The sequence below is a fragment of the Macrobrachium rosenbergii genome, chromosome 13 (genome assembly GCF_040412425.1).
Source record: "Macrobrachium rosenbergii isolate ZJJX-2024 chromosome 13, ASM4041242v1, whole genome shotgun sequence".
Classification (NCBI taxonomy): Eukaryota; Metazoa; Arthropoda; class Malacostraca; order Decapoda; family Palaemonidae; genus Macrobrachium; species Macrobrachium rosenbergii.
Window position 1 is genome coordinate 1,900,020 of NC_089753.1, and position 16,585 is coordinate 1,916,604.

The 16,585-nt window shown below is 44.2% G+C and overlaps 1 protein-coding gene across 3 annotated transcripts in view; it reads right to left on the reverse strand.

Annotated features, from left to right (window-relative positions):
• Nucleotides 1-16,585, reverse strand: part of LOC136844856 (E3 SUMO-protein ligase NSE2-like) — a 297,320-nt gene that overhangs the window by 221,697 nt on the left and 59,038 nt on the right. For all 3 annotated transcript variants that reach the window (XM_067114096.1, XM_067114098.1, XM_067114097.1), the window contains exon 2: nt 5,713-5,888. In XM_067114096.1, coding sequence (XP_066970197.1) covers nt 5,713-5,888 — 176 coding nt within the window. The remainder of the gene's footprint in view (nt 1-5,712; nt 5,889-16,585) is intronic.

A 16,585-nucleotide genomic window follows, 5' to 3' on the forward strand; every position in this document is an offset into this window, starting at 1 on the left:
TTTCCTCAGTCCACCATAAATGACATTGCAGCGAGCCTGCACCAAAAGTCAATGCAGGATTTGTTGACTCAGTCGATAGCAGCAGGAGGATGTCCTGCATTCTCAACTAAACCATCATCTCCGCTGAGCACCCCAAGACATTTCGTGGGGAATTCAGAGACGCGCCCAGGCCCGAGGATCGTTAGACTGTTCTCGAGTGATCAGAAAATCTTCAGCAAGATCATCCTCTCGCAAGTGAGGATTTTGTCCTTCATGCTCCAGTAGGGCAGCTTCATCTCTTTGGGAGAGATGGAGCAGAAGAGGAGCAGATCAATGGGTAGTAAAAGTTCTAAAGGAGGGATACTCTCTATCCCCTTCAAGGAGAATCCGCCATTGACCGACACGCCTGTCGGATTGACAGCCTACTCCATCGGCTCAGAGAAGTATTCGCCTTGTCGAAGGAAGTGTCATCTCTTTTGAACAAAAGGCTATAGATATAGTGAGAAAAGTAAACACGAAAGGATTTTACAATCGCCTTTTGTAGTTCCCAAAGCTTCAGGAGGTTGAGACCGGTGCTCGACATAAGTGCCTTGAACGTCTTCCTAGAGAGCGAAATTCAACATGGAAACCATCCACTCAGTTCTGGCGTCCATCCATCAGGGTGATTGGATGGTTTCCTGGACATGCAGGACACTTACTTCCATATTCCAATTCATCTGTATTTGAGGAAATTCCTATGTTTCGCTTTCGAGGACCAGATTTTTCAATTTCGAGCACTTGTTTTCGGTCTCTCTATGGCCCCACAAGTTACCGAGGTTGGCTCTTTGGCAGGTTGGCCACGTTTAGTGGGAGTGAGTATCCTGTTGTACCTGGATGACTGGCTGATCTGCTCACTCACGAAGATATAATGCATGAATGACTTAAAGAAAACTCTTCTCTTGACTCTGGATTTAGGACTAACAATCAACTTCGAGAAGTCACAAATGATTCCCACTCAGAGGACTCTTTATTTGGGAGTTCTGATAGACTCTCTGAGTTTTCAGGCTTTTCCGTTGCCCAGAGAGTAGAAGACTGTGTGAGGAAATTAAACTTCTTCCTCTCACTTCGCTCGTGCTCCGCTACCCAGTGGATGGGTCTTTTGGGAACGTTAGCTTCTCTGGAACAATTCTTGAGACTAGGAGACTGCACATCAGGCCTCTAGTTCTATTCAAGGGTGTGCTGGGATCGAAAAGTTCATCAGGACTGCCACGTCTTTCCAATAACCCCAGAGATAAAGGCGGATCTGCAGTGGTGGAGGTCCACAAACAAACTTTCAGAAGGGAAGTCACTGCCCAATGAGCCCCGACCACTTCTTTTCTGGACGGTCGGATGTAGGTTGGGGAGCGCCCTCTGGGAACTGGAAGTCTCGGGAAATGGTTGTCGGGAGAAAAGGATTGCATATCAACGTGAGAGAGCTGAAGGTTATACGTCTAGGTCTGCAACGCTTTGCAACGCAGGTACACAAAGATTGTAGCAGTACATGTGGACAAAACCATGGCCCTGGCACCCATCAAGCATTGGGGAAGAAACACTCTTTTCTCTCTGTGAAGTAGTGAGGAATCTGCTATGTTGGGCAGATCGGAACCAGACACGATTAGTCACCCGGTTCATACAGGGCAAGTGCAGTGTCTTGGCGGACGAGCTGAGCCGTCACAAGCAAATTCTACCCACGGAGTGGACATTAGATCTTCGAGTCTGTGCCAGCCTTTGAAACTTTGGGGTCAACCGAGCACAGACCTATTTGCAACTTCCAGGAATTACAGTCTTCCTCTGTTCTGTTCCCCTGCTCCCGGATCTGCTAGCTTGGGCGACAGATGCAATGATTCTGGACTGGTCCAACCTAGACCTTTACACCTTTCCTCGTTCAGAATGATACGGGAAGTATTAAGGAAGTTTTGCTCACCAAAATGTAAAGATGACTCGTGGCACCCTTCTGGCCACAAAGGAGTGGTTCCGGACCTGATCAATCTACTCGTAGATTCCGGCTCCTTCCCAAATTCCAAGTCTGCTCAGACAGCCATGTCAGGAGGTTTCATCAAGGCCTATCCTCTCTGGCCCTAACAGGATTTCAACTGTCTACAGACTCATTAGAGTGAAAGGCTTTTCTAGAGCAGCAGCAGAGGCTATCGCCAAATGTAGACACATTTCCTCCAATAACGTCTACCAAGCTAAGTGGGCACGTTGTGGTGTGGTGCAGAAGAAATAAGTCTCTTCCTCTAAAACTTGTATCACTCAAATAGCAGACTTCCTTTTCTATTTGAAATCCTCAAAAGGGTTGTCGGTCGCTACTATACAGGGTTACAGAGCTATGCTAAACTCCATTTTTCATCACCCGAACAACCTAGACTTGTCCAATTTGATTAAGTCTTTTAATATCTCCAAGTCCAAGAAAGAGGCTTCTCTCTTGGAATCTTGACGTGGTCCTTAAGTGGCTTTCAGATTCTCGATTTGAACCAATGCGCTCTTCTTCTCTGAGGGATTGACTCGAAAACTCTCTTTCTGGTGGCTTAGCAACGGCTAAGAGAGTAAGTGAGCTGCAAGCTATAAGCAAAGGATCAGTTTTTCACAAGGTAATGCAGTCTGCTCCTTTGCTTGGTTTTCTAGCTAAAAATGAGAACCCATCACATCCCTGGCCCTGCTTCTTTTCAATTCCGAGTCTATCGGATATCTTAGGCAGAGAAGAAGAAGAGAGAGAGCTGTGTCCTGTTCGTGCTTGCTGTTATTATTTACATCGAACAGAGAAGATTAGAGGCCAGTTTGGTAATCTCTGGTGTTTGGTTAAAACCCTTCTAGACCCCTTTCAAGAATGCCATTTCATTTTTCTTGAGGATCTCATTGTTGAGGCACACTCTCAATTAGCAGAAACAGACTTAACGCTTTTGAAAGTTAAAGCGCATGAGGTTAGAGCAGTGGCTACTTCGTAGCTGCTCAAACACAATATTTCGCTCTCAGCCATCCTGGAGGCAACACATTGAAGTGCAAGTTGGTGTTCGCAATGCTTTATTTATGGACATGGAGACAATTTATGATAACTGCAGTACCCTAGGACCTGTGTCTGTAGCTGGCGTTGATGGGTGAGGACGTAGGAAGTCTCTCCTTTCCTTTCCTCTTTCGCCATGAAAATGGTGTTGAGTTTTGGGAGCCTAGGAGGGTACGAGTACCTGGAGTGCCCACTAGTTATTTATGTGTTGGGTAGTGGTCTTTTTTATTTTTAATCATTGTTTAATTATGGTATAGGTGACTTTGTTGTTCTGTTTTTTATTGTTGTTGTGGTACTGTGCCCAGGGCAGATGCTTTGCGGCCTTCGGTGTATACCTGCCGCAAAGCTTAACCTTATACTTCGTAAGCCATCAGAGTACTCTTCAACGTTAAACCACTTAAGTAGAGGCGCTTCTGGCCATGCTGCCACGCCGCTACAGGTGAGATGAGCCACCAGAGGCATTATCTACCTGCAGCAGCTCTCATCAGGTAGGAACAACTAATTATCTTATTGATTTTAAAGTAAGATTTTGTCCATGATTCCTCCTTTCAATGTGGAATCAGCTAAGTAATTAGTGGTATGTACATAAAAATGACATTTTTATAATAAAATAAAGTTTTATATATACTTACCCAGTAATTACGGATGGAGCGCACCCTCTCCTCGCACATGGACTCTTTTTTTGCATAAACAAATTGTTGTGTTGGCAGTGTTGTTCCTCTTCGCACTCAAAGTGGGCGGCATAGTCACCTATACAAACAAAAGAATTGCTACCGCGAATTTAGAATTCTAAATGCCGTTCAATTAGAAACTCTTAGCTAAGTAATTACTGGGTAAGTATATATAAAACTTATTATTAAAATGTCATGTTTTCCTATGAGAAGCTAGTTCACGATCTTTTACCTTTACAGTATTGAGGGCAAACATTTATAATGTAACGGCAGTTGCTACATCTTTTAGTTTTATGGCAGATTTGTTGCTTGAGGATGTAATTGATGCAGCACAGCAGAAGTGCTGTGCAGTTTTGCTACTCATTACCTTAAGTTTGCAGAAATTGCATCCAAAAGCAGTAAAGCCCATAGTAAAGAGCAATCATATAGGCTCTATGTTTTAAATCCCAGCTTTGCTTTTATGGTGAGAATACTGTGTACAGGTATTGCATAGGTGCATAACTTTTTATCATTAAGGTTTTTGTTTTTAGTTGACTGTTGTTTGGGGACTTTTCAACCCGGCACAGGGTCCCTTTATGCCACATTTATTTCATTCTGGCTGAATTGAAGTGGTTTTTCCATAAGGCTGCTCTTGCTGCACGCTTGTGAGAGCTTTGTCTTGAATAGAAGCCATCTTCTGTGGCAGTAATATCCAGGAAGGATTCCAGATTAGGTAAGAATGTTTTGGATTTCATACAAGAAACCATTTGCTCAGTGTCTGAGCAGATTTTATCTAGCTGCACTGCCACCATTCTATTCTCAATGTGGGAATCGGCTATCTTTAACAATAGGTAAGATTCATTCCAAATATAAATTTTCATAATAAAATTTTTTTTTTGGATAATTACCAACTATTAAAGTAAACCCCACCCAACCTCCCCACAACTTAATGGGCTGTTGTGAAGAATTCTAACAAGAGCTCAAACATTCAAAACACTTCTGGTGAAGAACGGTTGAACTAGACAGTCATCCAGGTCAGCCAAGTGATCTTATATTTGAATGCTGACTCACCTTCTTTAACATTGGATAAGCAATCAAGTAATAAATTATAGCATGAAAATTTATACTATACAGTATTATAAATTTATATAAATTTATATTACAGTATTATAAATTTATATAAATTTATATTGTTTGGATTTTGTAGTCATGTATTTACATTGTTTACCACATTTCAGAAAAGCTTGAAATGCTCAAAGATATTGCCAAAGTAATGGAAAAATGTGCTGTGGCAGAACATTGGGTCATTGACAGCCACAGGGCAGCTTCTGAGGCAGCTCGTGAGGTTGCTCAGGAGATGGAAGCATGTAGGGAGTCTGGATCTGTTCTGTCACCACCAAACTTTTCTCCAGGTATGTAACATGAATTAGAAAATAATTAAGTAACATTTGGTACAGCTTATTTTGTTTATATAGAGTGCCTCATGTCATTGTGTTTTGCCCTTCTGTACTTTTTTAATAAAGATTTGTGAAATACTGTATGGTAGGCAGTGTTATTTAATGGAAATTATATTTTGATTATCCAAGAATCCTGCTTTCATACTGTAAAATATATTATTGTTTCCACACAATATACAAGCCATCGGTCCTTTACATAAGGATTTACTTTCAGTGCAACTGGAAACGGTGATGGAGTACGTAGTTAACTACTGACTGCTGGTGGGAATCCCACCCACCCAGTCAGTATACACCCACTATGCTTTTGGCCATTGGCAAGGAAGGGCATGCGCTCTTCTCCTCTCTGCCCGCCATTCAACTTTGTTTATGTTTTAGCAGATTGTTGATATTGCTGAAAACAATAATATATTTTACAGTATGAAAGCAGGATTCTTGGATAATCAAAATATAATTTCCATTAAATAACACTGCCTACCATACAGTATTTCACAAATCTTTATAAAAAAAAAGTACAGAAGGGCAAAACACAATGACATGAGGCACTCTATATAAACAAAATAAGCTGTACCAAATGTTACTTAATTATTTTCTAATTCATGTTACATACCTGGAGAAAAGTTTCGGGTGGTGACAGAACAGATCCAGACTCCCTACATGCTTCCATCTCCTGAGCAACCTCACGAGCTGCCTCAGAAGCTGCCCTGTGGCTGTCAATGACCCAATGTTCTGCCACAGCACATTTTTCCATTACTTTGGCAATATCTTTGAGCATTTCAAGCTTTTCTGAAATGTGGTAAACAATGTAAATACATGACTACAAAATCCAAACAATATAAATTTATATAAATTTATAATACTGTAATATAAATTTATATAAATTTATAATACTGTATAGTATAAATTTTCATGCTATAATTTATTACTTGATTGCTTATCCAATGTTAAAGAAGGTGAGTCAGCATTCAAATATAAGATCACTTGGCTGACCTGGATGACTGTCTAGTTCAAACGTTCTTCACCAGAAGTGTTTTGAATGTTTGAGCTCTTGTTAGAATTCTTCACAACAGCCCATTAAGTTGTGGGGAGGTTGGGTGGGGTTTACTTTAATAGTTGGTAATTATCCAAAAAAAAAAATTTTATTATGAAAATTTATATTTGGAATGAATCTTACCTATTGTTAAAGATAGCCGATTCCCACATTGAGAATAGAATGGTGGCAGTGCAGCTAGATAAAATCTGCTCAGACACTGAGCAAATGGTTTCTTGTATGAAATCCAAAACATTCTTACCTAATCTGGAATCCTTCCTGGATATTACTGCCACAGAAGATGGCTTCTATTCAAGGAGCAAAGCTCTCACAAGCGTGCAGCAAAGAGCAGCCTTATGGAGAAAACCACTTCAATTCAGCCAGAATGAAATAAATGTGGCATAAAGGGACCCTGTGCCCGGGTTGAAAAGTCCCCAAAACAACAGTCAACTAAAAACAAAAAACCTTAATGATAAAAAGTTATGCACCTATGCAATACCTGTACACAGTATTCTCACCATAAAAGCAAAGCTGGGATTTAAAACATAGAGCCTATATGATTGCTCTTTACTATGGGCTTTACTGCTTTTGGATGCAATTTCTGCAAACTTAAGGTAATGAGTAGCAAAACTGCACAGCACTTCTGCTGTGCTGCATCAATTACATCCTCAAGCAACAAATCTGCCATAAAACTAAAAGATGTAGCAACTGCCGTTACATTATAAATGTTTGCCCTCAATACTGTAAAGGTAAAAGATCGTGAACTAGCTTCTCATAGGAAAACATGACATTTTTATAATAAAGTTTTATATATACTTACCCAGTAATTACTTAGCTAAGAGTTTCTAATTGAACGGCATTTAGAATTCTAAATTCGCGGTAGCAATTCTTTTGTTTGTATAGGTGACTATGCCCCGCCCACTTTCGGGGTACGAAAGAGGAACAACACTGCCAACACAACAATTTGTTTATGCAAAAAAAGAGTCCATGTGCGGGGAGGCGGGTGCGCTCCATCCGTAATTACTGGGTAAGTATATATAAAACTTTATTTTATTATAAAAATGTCATTTTTATATATGTACCTTACCCACTAATTACTTAGCTGATTCCACATTGAAAGGAGGGGAATCATGGACAAAATCTTACTTTAAAATCAATAAGATAATTAGTTGTTCCTTACCTGATGAGAGCTGCTGCAGGTAGATAATGCCTCTGGTGGCGCTCATCTCACCTGTAGCGGCGTGGCAGCATGGCCAGAAGCGCCTCTACTTAAGTGGGACACTTTGCGGTGAAAGAGTACTCTGATGGCTTACGAAGTATAAGGTTAAGCTTTGCGACGAAGGTATACACCGAAGGCCGCCAAAGCATCTGCCCTGGGCACAGTACCACAACAACAATAAAAAACAGAACAACAAAGTCACCTATACCATAATTAAACAATGATTAAAAATAAAAAAAAGACCACTACCCAACACATAAATAACTAGTGGGCACTCCAGGTACATCGTACCCTCCTAGGCTCCCCAAAAACTCAACACCATTTTCATGGCGAAGAGGAAAGGAAAGGGAGGGAGACTTCCTACACGTCCTCACCCATCACAACGCCAGCTACAGACACAGGTCCTAGGGTACTGCAGTTATCATAAATTGTCTCCATGTCCCGCAAATAAAGCATTGCGAACACCAACTTGCACTTCCAATGTGTTGCCTCCAGGATGGCTGAGAGCGAAATATTGTGTTTGAACGCTACCGAAGTAGCCACTGCTCTAACCTCATGCGCTTTAACTTTCAAAAGCGTTAAGTCTGTTTCTGCTAATTGAGAGTGTGCCTCAACAATGAGATCCCTCAAGAAAAATGAAATGGCATTCTTCGAAAGGGGTCTAGAAGGGTTTTTAACCAAACACCAGAGATTACCAAACTGGCCTCTAATCTTCTCTGTTCGATGTAAATAATAACAGCAGGCACGAACAGGACACAGCTCTCTCTCTTCTTCTTCTCTGCCTAAGATATCCGATAGACTCGGAATTGAAAAAGAACGGGGCCAGGGATGTGATGGGTTCTCATTTTTAGCTAGAAAACCAAGCAAAAGGGAGCAGACTGCATTACCTTGTGAAAAACTGATCCTTTTGCTTATAGCTTGCAGCTCACTTACTCTCTTAGCCGTTGCTAAGCCACCAGAAAGAGAGTTTTCCGAGTCAAATCCCTCAGAGAAGAAGAGCGCATTGGTTCAAATCGAGAATCTGAAAGCCACTTAAGGACCACGTCAAGATTCCAAGAGAAGGAAGCCTCTTTCTTGGACTTGGAGATATTAAAAGACTTAATCAAATTGGACAAGTCTAGGTTGTTCGAGGTGATGAAAAATGGAGTTTAGCATAGCTCTGTAACCCTGTATAGTAGCGACCGACAACCCTTTTGAGGATTTCAAATAGAAAAGGAAGTCTGCTATTTGAGTGATACAAGTTTTAGAGGAAGAGACTTATTTCTTCTGCACCAACTCCTACAACGTGCCCACTTAGCTTGGTAGACGTTATTGGAGGAAATGTGTCTACATTTGGCGATAGCCTCTGCTGCTGCTCTAGAAAAGCCTTTCACTCTAATGAGTCTGTAGACAGTTGAAATCCTGTTAGGGCCAGAGAGGATAGGCCTTGATGAAACCTCCTGACATGGCTGTCTGAGCAGACTTGGAATTTCGGGAAGGAGCTTCGGAATCTACGAGTAGATTGATCAGGTCCGGGAACCACTCCTTTTGTGGCCAGAAGGGTGCCACGAGAGTCATCTTTACATTTTGGTGAGAGCAAAACTTCCTTAATACTTCCCGTATCATTCTGAACGAGGGAAAGGTGTAAAGGTCTAGGTTGGACCAGTCCAGAATCATTGCATCTGTCGCCCAAGCTAGCAGATCCGGGAACGGGGAACAGAACAGAGGAAGACTGTAATTCCTGGAAGTTGCAAATAGGTCTGTGCTCGGTTGACCCCAAAGTTTCCAAAGGCTGGCACAGACTCGAAGATCTAATGTCCACTCCGTGGGTAGAATTTGCTTGTGACGGCTCAGCTCGTCCGCCAAGACACTGCACTTGCCCTGTATGAACCGGGTGACTAATCGTGTCTGGTTCCGATCTGCCCAACATAGCAGATTCCTCACTACTTCACAGAGAGAAAAGGAGTGTGTTCTTCCCCAATGCTTGATGGGTGCCAGGGCCATGGTTTTGTCCACATGTACTGCTACAATCTTTGTGTACCTGCGTTGCAAAGCGTTGCAGACCTAGACGTATAACCTTCAGCTCTCTCACGTTGATATGCAATCCTTTTTCTCCCGACAACCATTTCCCCGAGACTTCCAGGTTCCCCAGGAGCGCTCCCCAACCTACATCCGACACGTCAGAAAAGAAGTCTAGGTCGGGGCTCATTGGAGCGAGTGACTTCCCTTCTGAAAGTTTGTTTGTGGACCTCCACCACTGCAGATCCGCCTTTATCTCTGGGGTTATTGGAAAGACGTGGCAGTCCTGATGAACTTTTCGATCCCAGCACACCCTTGAATAGAACTAGAGAGGCCTGATGTGCAGTCTCCCTAGTCTCAAGAATTGTTCCAGAGAAGCTAACGTTCCCAAAAGACCCATCCACTGGGTAGCGGAGCACGAACGAAGTGAGAGGAAGAAGTTTAATTTCCTCACACAGTCTTCTACTCTCCTGGGCAACGGAAAAGCCTGAAAACTCAGAGAGTCTATCAGAACTCCCAAATAAAGAGTCCTCTGAGTGGGAATCATTTGTGACTTCTCGAAGTTGATTGTTAGTCCTAAATCCAGAGTCAAGAGAAGAGTTTTCTTTAAGTCATTCATGCATTATATCTTCGTGGGCGAACGAATCAGCCAGTCATCCAGGTACAACAGGATACTCACTCCCACTAAACGTGGCCAACCTGCCAAAGGAGCCAACCCTCGCGTGAAAACTTGTGGGGCCATAGAGAGACCGAAGCAAAGTGCTCGAAATTGAAAAATCTGGTCCTCGAAAACGAAACATAGGAATTTCCTCAAATACAGATGAATTGGAATATGGAAGTAAGTGTCCTGCATGTCCAGGGAAACCATCCAATCACCCTGATGGATGGACGCCAGAACTGAGTGGATGGTTTCCATGTTGAATTTCGCTTTCTCTAGGAAGACGTTCAAGGCACTTATGTCGAGCACCGGTCTCCAACCTCCTGAAGCTTTGGGAACTACAAAAAGGCGATTGTAAAATCCTTTCGTGTTTACTTTTCTCACTATATCTATAGCCTTTTTGTTCAAAAGAGATGACACTTCCTTCGACAAGGCCGAATACTTCTCTGAGCCGATGGAGTAGGCTGTCAATACGACAGGCGTGTCGGTCAATGGCGGATTCTCCTTGAAGGGGATAGAGTATCCCTCCTTTAGAACTTTTACTACCCATTGATCTGCTCCTCTTCTGCTCCATCTCTCCCAAAAGAGATGAAGCTTGGCCCCTACTGGAGCATGAAGGACAAAATCCTCACTTGCGAGAGGATGATCTTGCTGAAGATTTTCTGATCACTCGGGGGAGCAAGTCTAACCGATCCTCGGGCCCTGGGGCGCGCTCTCTGAATTCCCCCACGAAATGTCTTGGGGTGCTCGAGCGGAGATGATGGTTTAGTTGAGAATGCAGGACGATCCTTCTGCTGCTTCGTCGACTGAGTCAACAAATCCTGCATTGACTTTTGGTGCAGGCTCGCTGCAATGTCATTTATGGTGGACTGAGGAAACTGCAAAAGGTTAAGGATGTTATCCAACTTGCGTTGTAATGGTTCAAGAGAGGGGTCCAAAGCAGCAGAAGGCTGATCAGAAGTTGCAGGGCGCTTGGAGACTTGAGGGGTTTCAAGCGCTATGGGAAGATCGGCAGCTTTGGGGCACTCTGACGAAAGGGAAAGTCCAGCCACTTCAGGGCGCCTGAAAGCATCAGGGCGCTTCGCCGTACCAGGGAGCTGAGCATTGGGGTGCTTGGCTGCATCAGGGCGCCTGGCTGCAACAGGGCGCTTGTCTGCTTCCTGGCACTCAACAGGACGTTCCGTCGATACTAAGCGAGCCGAGGGAACACGGCGCTTACTAGAAGACTGACGCTGCCCGCCCGAGAGGAGAATCGGCCTAGAACTTCGTTCCTGGCGCAGAGGAGAGGAGAAACGTTCTGGCGTGTCCCACTTGCTGCACGACGGCTGAGGACTAAAAAAAGGCTCCCTCAATCTCTTGCAAGGGAGATGCGGGGACTGATCCTTACCCAAGAATCGTCTCTTCAGCGGGCAAGACTTCAGGAAAACTACGAAGACGGCTCTTGCGAGGCGACAACTCCTCAGAACTAGAAGAAAGCCAATGAAATTCCGAGACGCCTTTCCAGCGGCTGTCTATAGTCGCAACCTGGGATGCAACAGGTTGGACTGAGAGGACGACTGCTCGTGGGCAGACCCCACTGACCTCCCTTGGGCTACCGGTATGCCTCCTCCCAGGTAGCGGGGAGTATGGCAGGGACCTGCGCCTAAGAGAATCAGCGGGACGAACAGCCGCTTCCTCCACTGACACTTCACCTTTAGCACTATTTTCAAATTTGTCCATCAGGACACGCATTGGTGCCCCTAACTGGGCCACTGTACTTACAACAAGATTTAAGCGTTTCTCAAATTTATTTTCAAGGCTGGCGAAGCGATTGGGTTCGGAAGCGATGGAGCTGGGAGAAGGAGTAGGTGGTTTAGGAAAATTAATTGATGCAGGTGGAGAAGGGTTTACAGCTGGAGAACAAATAGATATGTCAGCCTTATCTGATCTGGTAGTTGAAGCCTGGCTAGCTACTTTTCCGCTAGCTTTAGCGGCAGCTTTCCTCTTCCTATCTCTGTCAAGCTTCGCTAAATGAGAATTTAAGGTCTTCCATTTCTGTTCCCCCCAATCCCTGCATTCGTCACAAGTCAAATCTACTGAACCGGAACAAAGGGTGTGAGAGTCGTAGGTCGCTTTTGTCATTCGTGTATTGCAGCCCTTACTGCAATACCGGAAACTAGAACTACTGGTGTCGGACATTTCCTAATTAGTCAAAAAAGTCAAATCCGTGAAAAGTCAAAGGAAAAAATGCCGAAATGGCTACAAATACCTCGCCAAAGAAGAAAATACAAAGCCAATATGAATTCCAAACTCTGAACTGCTGTAACAACACCAGGTGTTGACGCTACAAGCGGCAGAAACAAATTGTCGTGTTGGCGGTGTTGTTCCTCTTTCGTACCCCGAAAGTGGGCAGGGCATAGTCACCTATACAAACAAAAGAATCGCTACCGCAAATTCAGAATTCTAACTGCCGTTCGAGTAATTACTGGGTAAGTTACATATATAAAAACTGTGTTTTAGGGTTTTCTAACACCACAAAACAAAAAGGTTAACTTTGCCCCTTCTAGGTTTTAATTTATCTAAATAAATCTCAATTGCCCTAACAGGACAGTGAAGTGCTTTACCTTCTTCCCCACCAAAGGGGTAAAATGAAGTTTTTATGATAAAACAAAGTTTTATGAATACTTACCTGGCAGTTATATATATATAGCTTAATCCCTGTCGAACCGGCAGATTTTTTCAAAACTCGCGGCAACCGCCGAATGGTAGGTGTCCGATAGGTGGTTAACAACCCTTATCGGGTGGTAGCTGGAATCATTCCCGTTTTCAGTTCCTCAGATCATCTCTTGCCCGACCTGTCTCCTGAGGGGAGGAGGGTGGGATTTAAAATATATATATAACTGCCAGGTAAGTATTCATAAAACTTTGTTTTATCATAAAAACTTAATTTTTACGAATAGAACTTACCTGGCAGTTATATATATATAGCTGATTCACACATTTGGAGGAGGGTGAAAGACAGCCAACATTGTTGGGAAACAACTAAAAGTTGTAGGTAAACACCTTGATTCCTTACCTGCTAAGGTAGCTGACTTCAAAGGTTCCTGCCTCTTGAGCCGCTTTCCCTTAGGAGCGCCAGTCAGGTGAAGACCTGTTATACTGAAACAACTCAATCGAGTCTGTCAAACGGGTGAGACCAACAACGTGACTAGACTTCTGTACTTCCTATTCCCCTTCTATTACCTGTAACCTTACTCAAACTAACCACCTAACCTTGCAGACTAGATATACACCTATCTAGTTAGACTGGGGTTGCTTTTCCCACAAGGAAGCTTCCTCAGACAACCATAAAAACACCAACCCAATTACAGGTATCCCAAACAAAAGTTAAGGTTGAGGGAGGCAGTAACTCCTTTACCCAATACCGAAGCTGTAGCTACATATGGGCCCAAGGTATAACATTTCTCATAATCCACTCTTACCTCTCTGAGGTAATGTGAAGCGAAAACAGAGTCACTTCTCCAAAAAGTGGCCTCCATAATTTGTTTAACTGACATATTCTTTCTATAAGCCAGAGAAGTTGCAATGGCTCTTATTTCGTGAGCCTTCACCTTCAACAGACCAAAGTTCTCCTCTTCACATAAAAGGTGAGCTTCTCTTATTGTCTCCCTCAAAAAGAATGATAACGCATTCTTCGAGAGGGGCTTTTGAGATCCTTCACTGAACACCACAAGGAACTGGAAGAACCTCTTACGTCCTTTGTCCTGGAAATATAAGCCTTGAGGGCTCTAACTGGACAGAGTAGTCTCTCCTCCTCTTGGCCCACTAAATCAGTGAGGTTAGGAACCTCAAACGCCCCGGCCAGGGTTTGGAAGGGTTCTCATTCTTAGCAAGGAAGTCAAGCCTTAATGCGCATATTGCTCCATTACGATTGAAGCCTACTTGTTTCTGAATAGCATGAATCTCGCTAACCCTTTTCGCTGTAGCAAGAGCGAGAAGGAAAAGTGTTTTCTTTGTTACGTCTCTCAGGGTTGCTTGAGAGATGGGTTGAACTTCCTGCTGCACAAGAACTTCAAAACCACATCCAAATTCCAGGGACGGGGGTCTCAAAGTCTGCTTCGTTGTTTTGAAAGACTTTAAAAGGTCTCTCAAGTCTCTATCTTGAGACAAATCAATGCCTCTGTGCCTAAAGACGGTAGACAACAAGCTTCTGTATCCTTTTTTATGGTGGATACGGCCAGTTTAGAATCTTGCCTGAGGGACAAGAGAAAATCAGCTATTTGGCTCACAGAGGTAGTGGTTGAGGAAACCTTATGCTGCTTACACCAAGATCTAAAAGGTTTCCCACTTTGATTGGTAAACTCTCTGTGAAGAGACCCTCCTCGCTCTGGCGATAGCTCTTGCAGCTTGAGCTGAAAATCCTCTCGCTCTGACAAGCTCTCGATAGTCTGAATGCAGTCAGTTGAAGAGCGAGGGGTTTTGATGATACCTCTCGAAGTGGGGCTGTCTGAGAAGCCTTGGACTTGGGGAAGACTTCTGGAAAGTCCACTAACATCTCTACTACCTCTGTGAACCACTCTCTTGCTGGCCAAAAGGGGGCTACCAGGGTCATTCTTCCTGAATCTAGGAGGGCGAATTTCTTGACTACTAGATTGATTATTTTGAACGGAGGGAACGCATAAGTGTCCATCCCGTCCAGTCCATCAAGAAGGCGTCTACTGCTATTGCTTCTCTGTCCGGGACTAGAGAGCAGTAGTTCGGGATCCTCTTGTTCTGGCTGGAGGCGAAGAGGTCTATTGAAGGCCTCCCCCATAAACTCCACAGTTTCTGGCAAACTTGAAGATTGAGAGTCCATTCCGTGGGCAGAACTTGCCCTCTTCTGCTGAGCATGTCTGCTCTTACATTCTTCTGCCCCTGCACGAATCTCGTCAAAGCTCCACCCTGTGGTCTTTTGTCCACAGAAGGAGCTCTCTTGCTGTTTCAGTAAAGAGGTAAAGAACGAGTCCCTCCTTGTTTGCTGATATACATGCAAGAGCCGTGGTGTTGTCGGAATTCACTTCTACTACTTTCCCGCGACAGAGTCTTTGAAGGCTTTTAAACCTAACCAGATGGCCATCAACTCTTTCCTGTTGATGTGCCATCCGATTTGTTCCTCTTCCCAAGAGCCTGAAACTTCCTTGTTCCCCAGTGTTGCTCCCCATCCCGACTCCGAAGAGTCTGAGAACAACACTAGGTCTGGGTTCCTTCTGCGTAGGGAGATTCCTTCCCCTAAGATCGACGGGTTCAGCCACCAACTCAGATGATTCTTGATCTCTGCTGGAATGTCGAAGGAAAATGAGTCCTCCTGATTCTTCCTGTCCCAGATTCTTGAAAGGAAGTGTTGAAGAGGCCTGAGGTGCAACCTTCCCAGAGAGACAAATTTCTCGAGGGAGGAGAGGGTGCCCAACAAACTCATCCACTCCCTCGCCGAGCACTTCTGCCTCCCAGGAAATACTGAACCTTCTCGAGGCACTTGATTTGTCTTTCTTGTGAGGGAGAAGCCCGAAAACGAGCTGAGTCCAGAACTATCCCCAAATAAAAGAATCGTCTGACTCGGTTCGATCTGAGACTTCTCTTTGTTGAAAATGAGACCCAGATCCTGAGCAATCATAAACGTCTTGTGTAAGTCCTCCAGACACCTGTTCTTCGACTGGGACCTTATCAGCCAGTCGTCTAGGTACAGGGATACTCTTATCCCTTCTTGATGAAGCCATCCTGCCACATTTGACATTACTCTGGTGAACACTTGAGGAGCTGTGCTGAGGCGAAACAAAGAGCTTTGAACTGGAAGCATTTGTCCTGGATCACAAACCTCAAAAACTTCCTTGAAGTCGGGTGGATGGGAATATGAAAGTAAGCGTCCTGCAGGTCCAGGGATACCATCCAGTCCCCTGGACGGACTGCTGCCAGCACAGACTGAGTCGTCTCCATGGTAAACTTGGTCTTCTCCACAAAACCGTTCAATGCGCTGACATCCAGGACCGGTCTCCATCCCCCGAACTCTTGGGCACTAAAACAGGCGATTGTAGAACCCTGGGGATCCTATTTCCAAAACTGGTTCTATCGCTCCTTTCTCCAACATCTGGTCTACTAGAATCAGGAGTGCCCTTTGTTTCAATGCGTTCGAGTATTGAGCCACTAGGGCTAGTGGCTTTGTTGAAAGTGGCGGTTTCCTCAAGAAGGGGATCTTGTATCCTTGCTTGATGACTGAGAGAGACCAGTTGTCCGCCCCTCTTGCTTCCCAAGCCTGCCAAAATAGAGACAGCCTTGCTCCTACTGTTGTCTGGAGGACTTGTGTTTCAATTTCTAGAGCGTGTTCTAAACGTCCTTCTGCTAGTTCTACCCCCTGTTTCTTGTCTTTTTCCTCTGAAATCAGATCTAGAAGGAACTCTGCCCCGAAAGGGCTGTTGAACTCTCCTTTCCTCCTTTTTGGCAGCTGGAGGAATTACCGAAGGAAACCTCCTAGCCGAGCGAGAAAGTAAATCTTGCGTAGCTTTATTAGCCAGAGTCAGAGAAATATCCCTGACCAAGGACTCCGGAAACAAAAGCTCCGAGAGGGG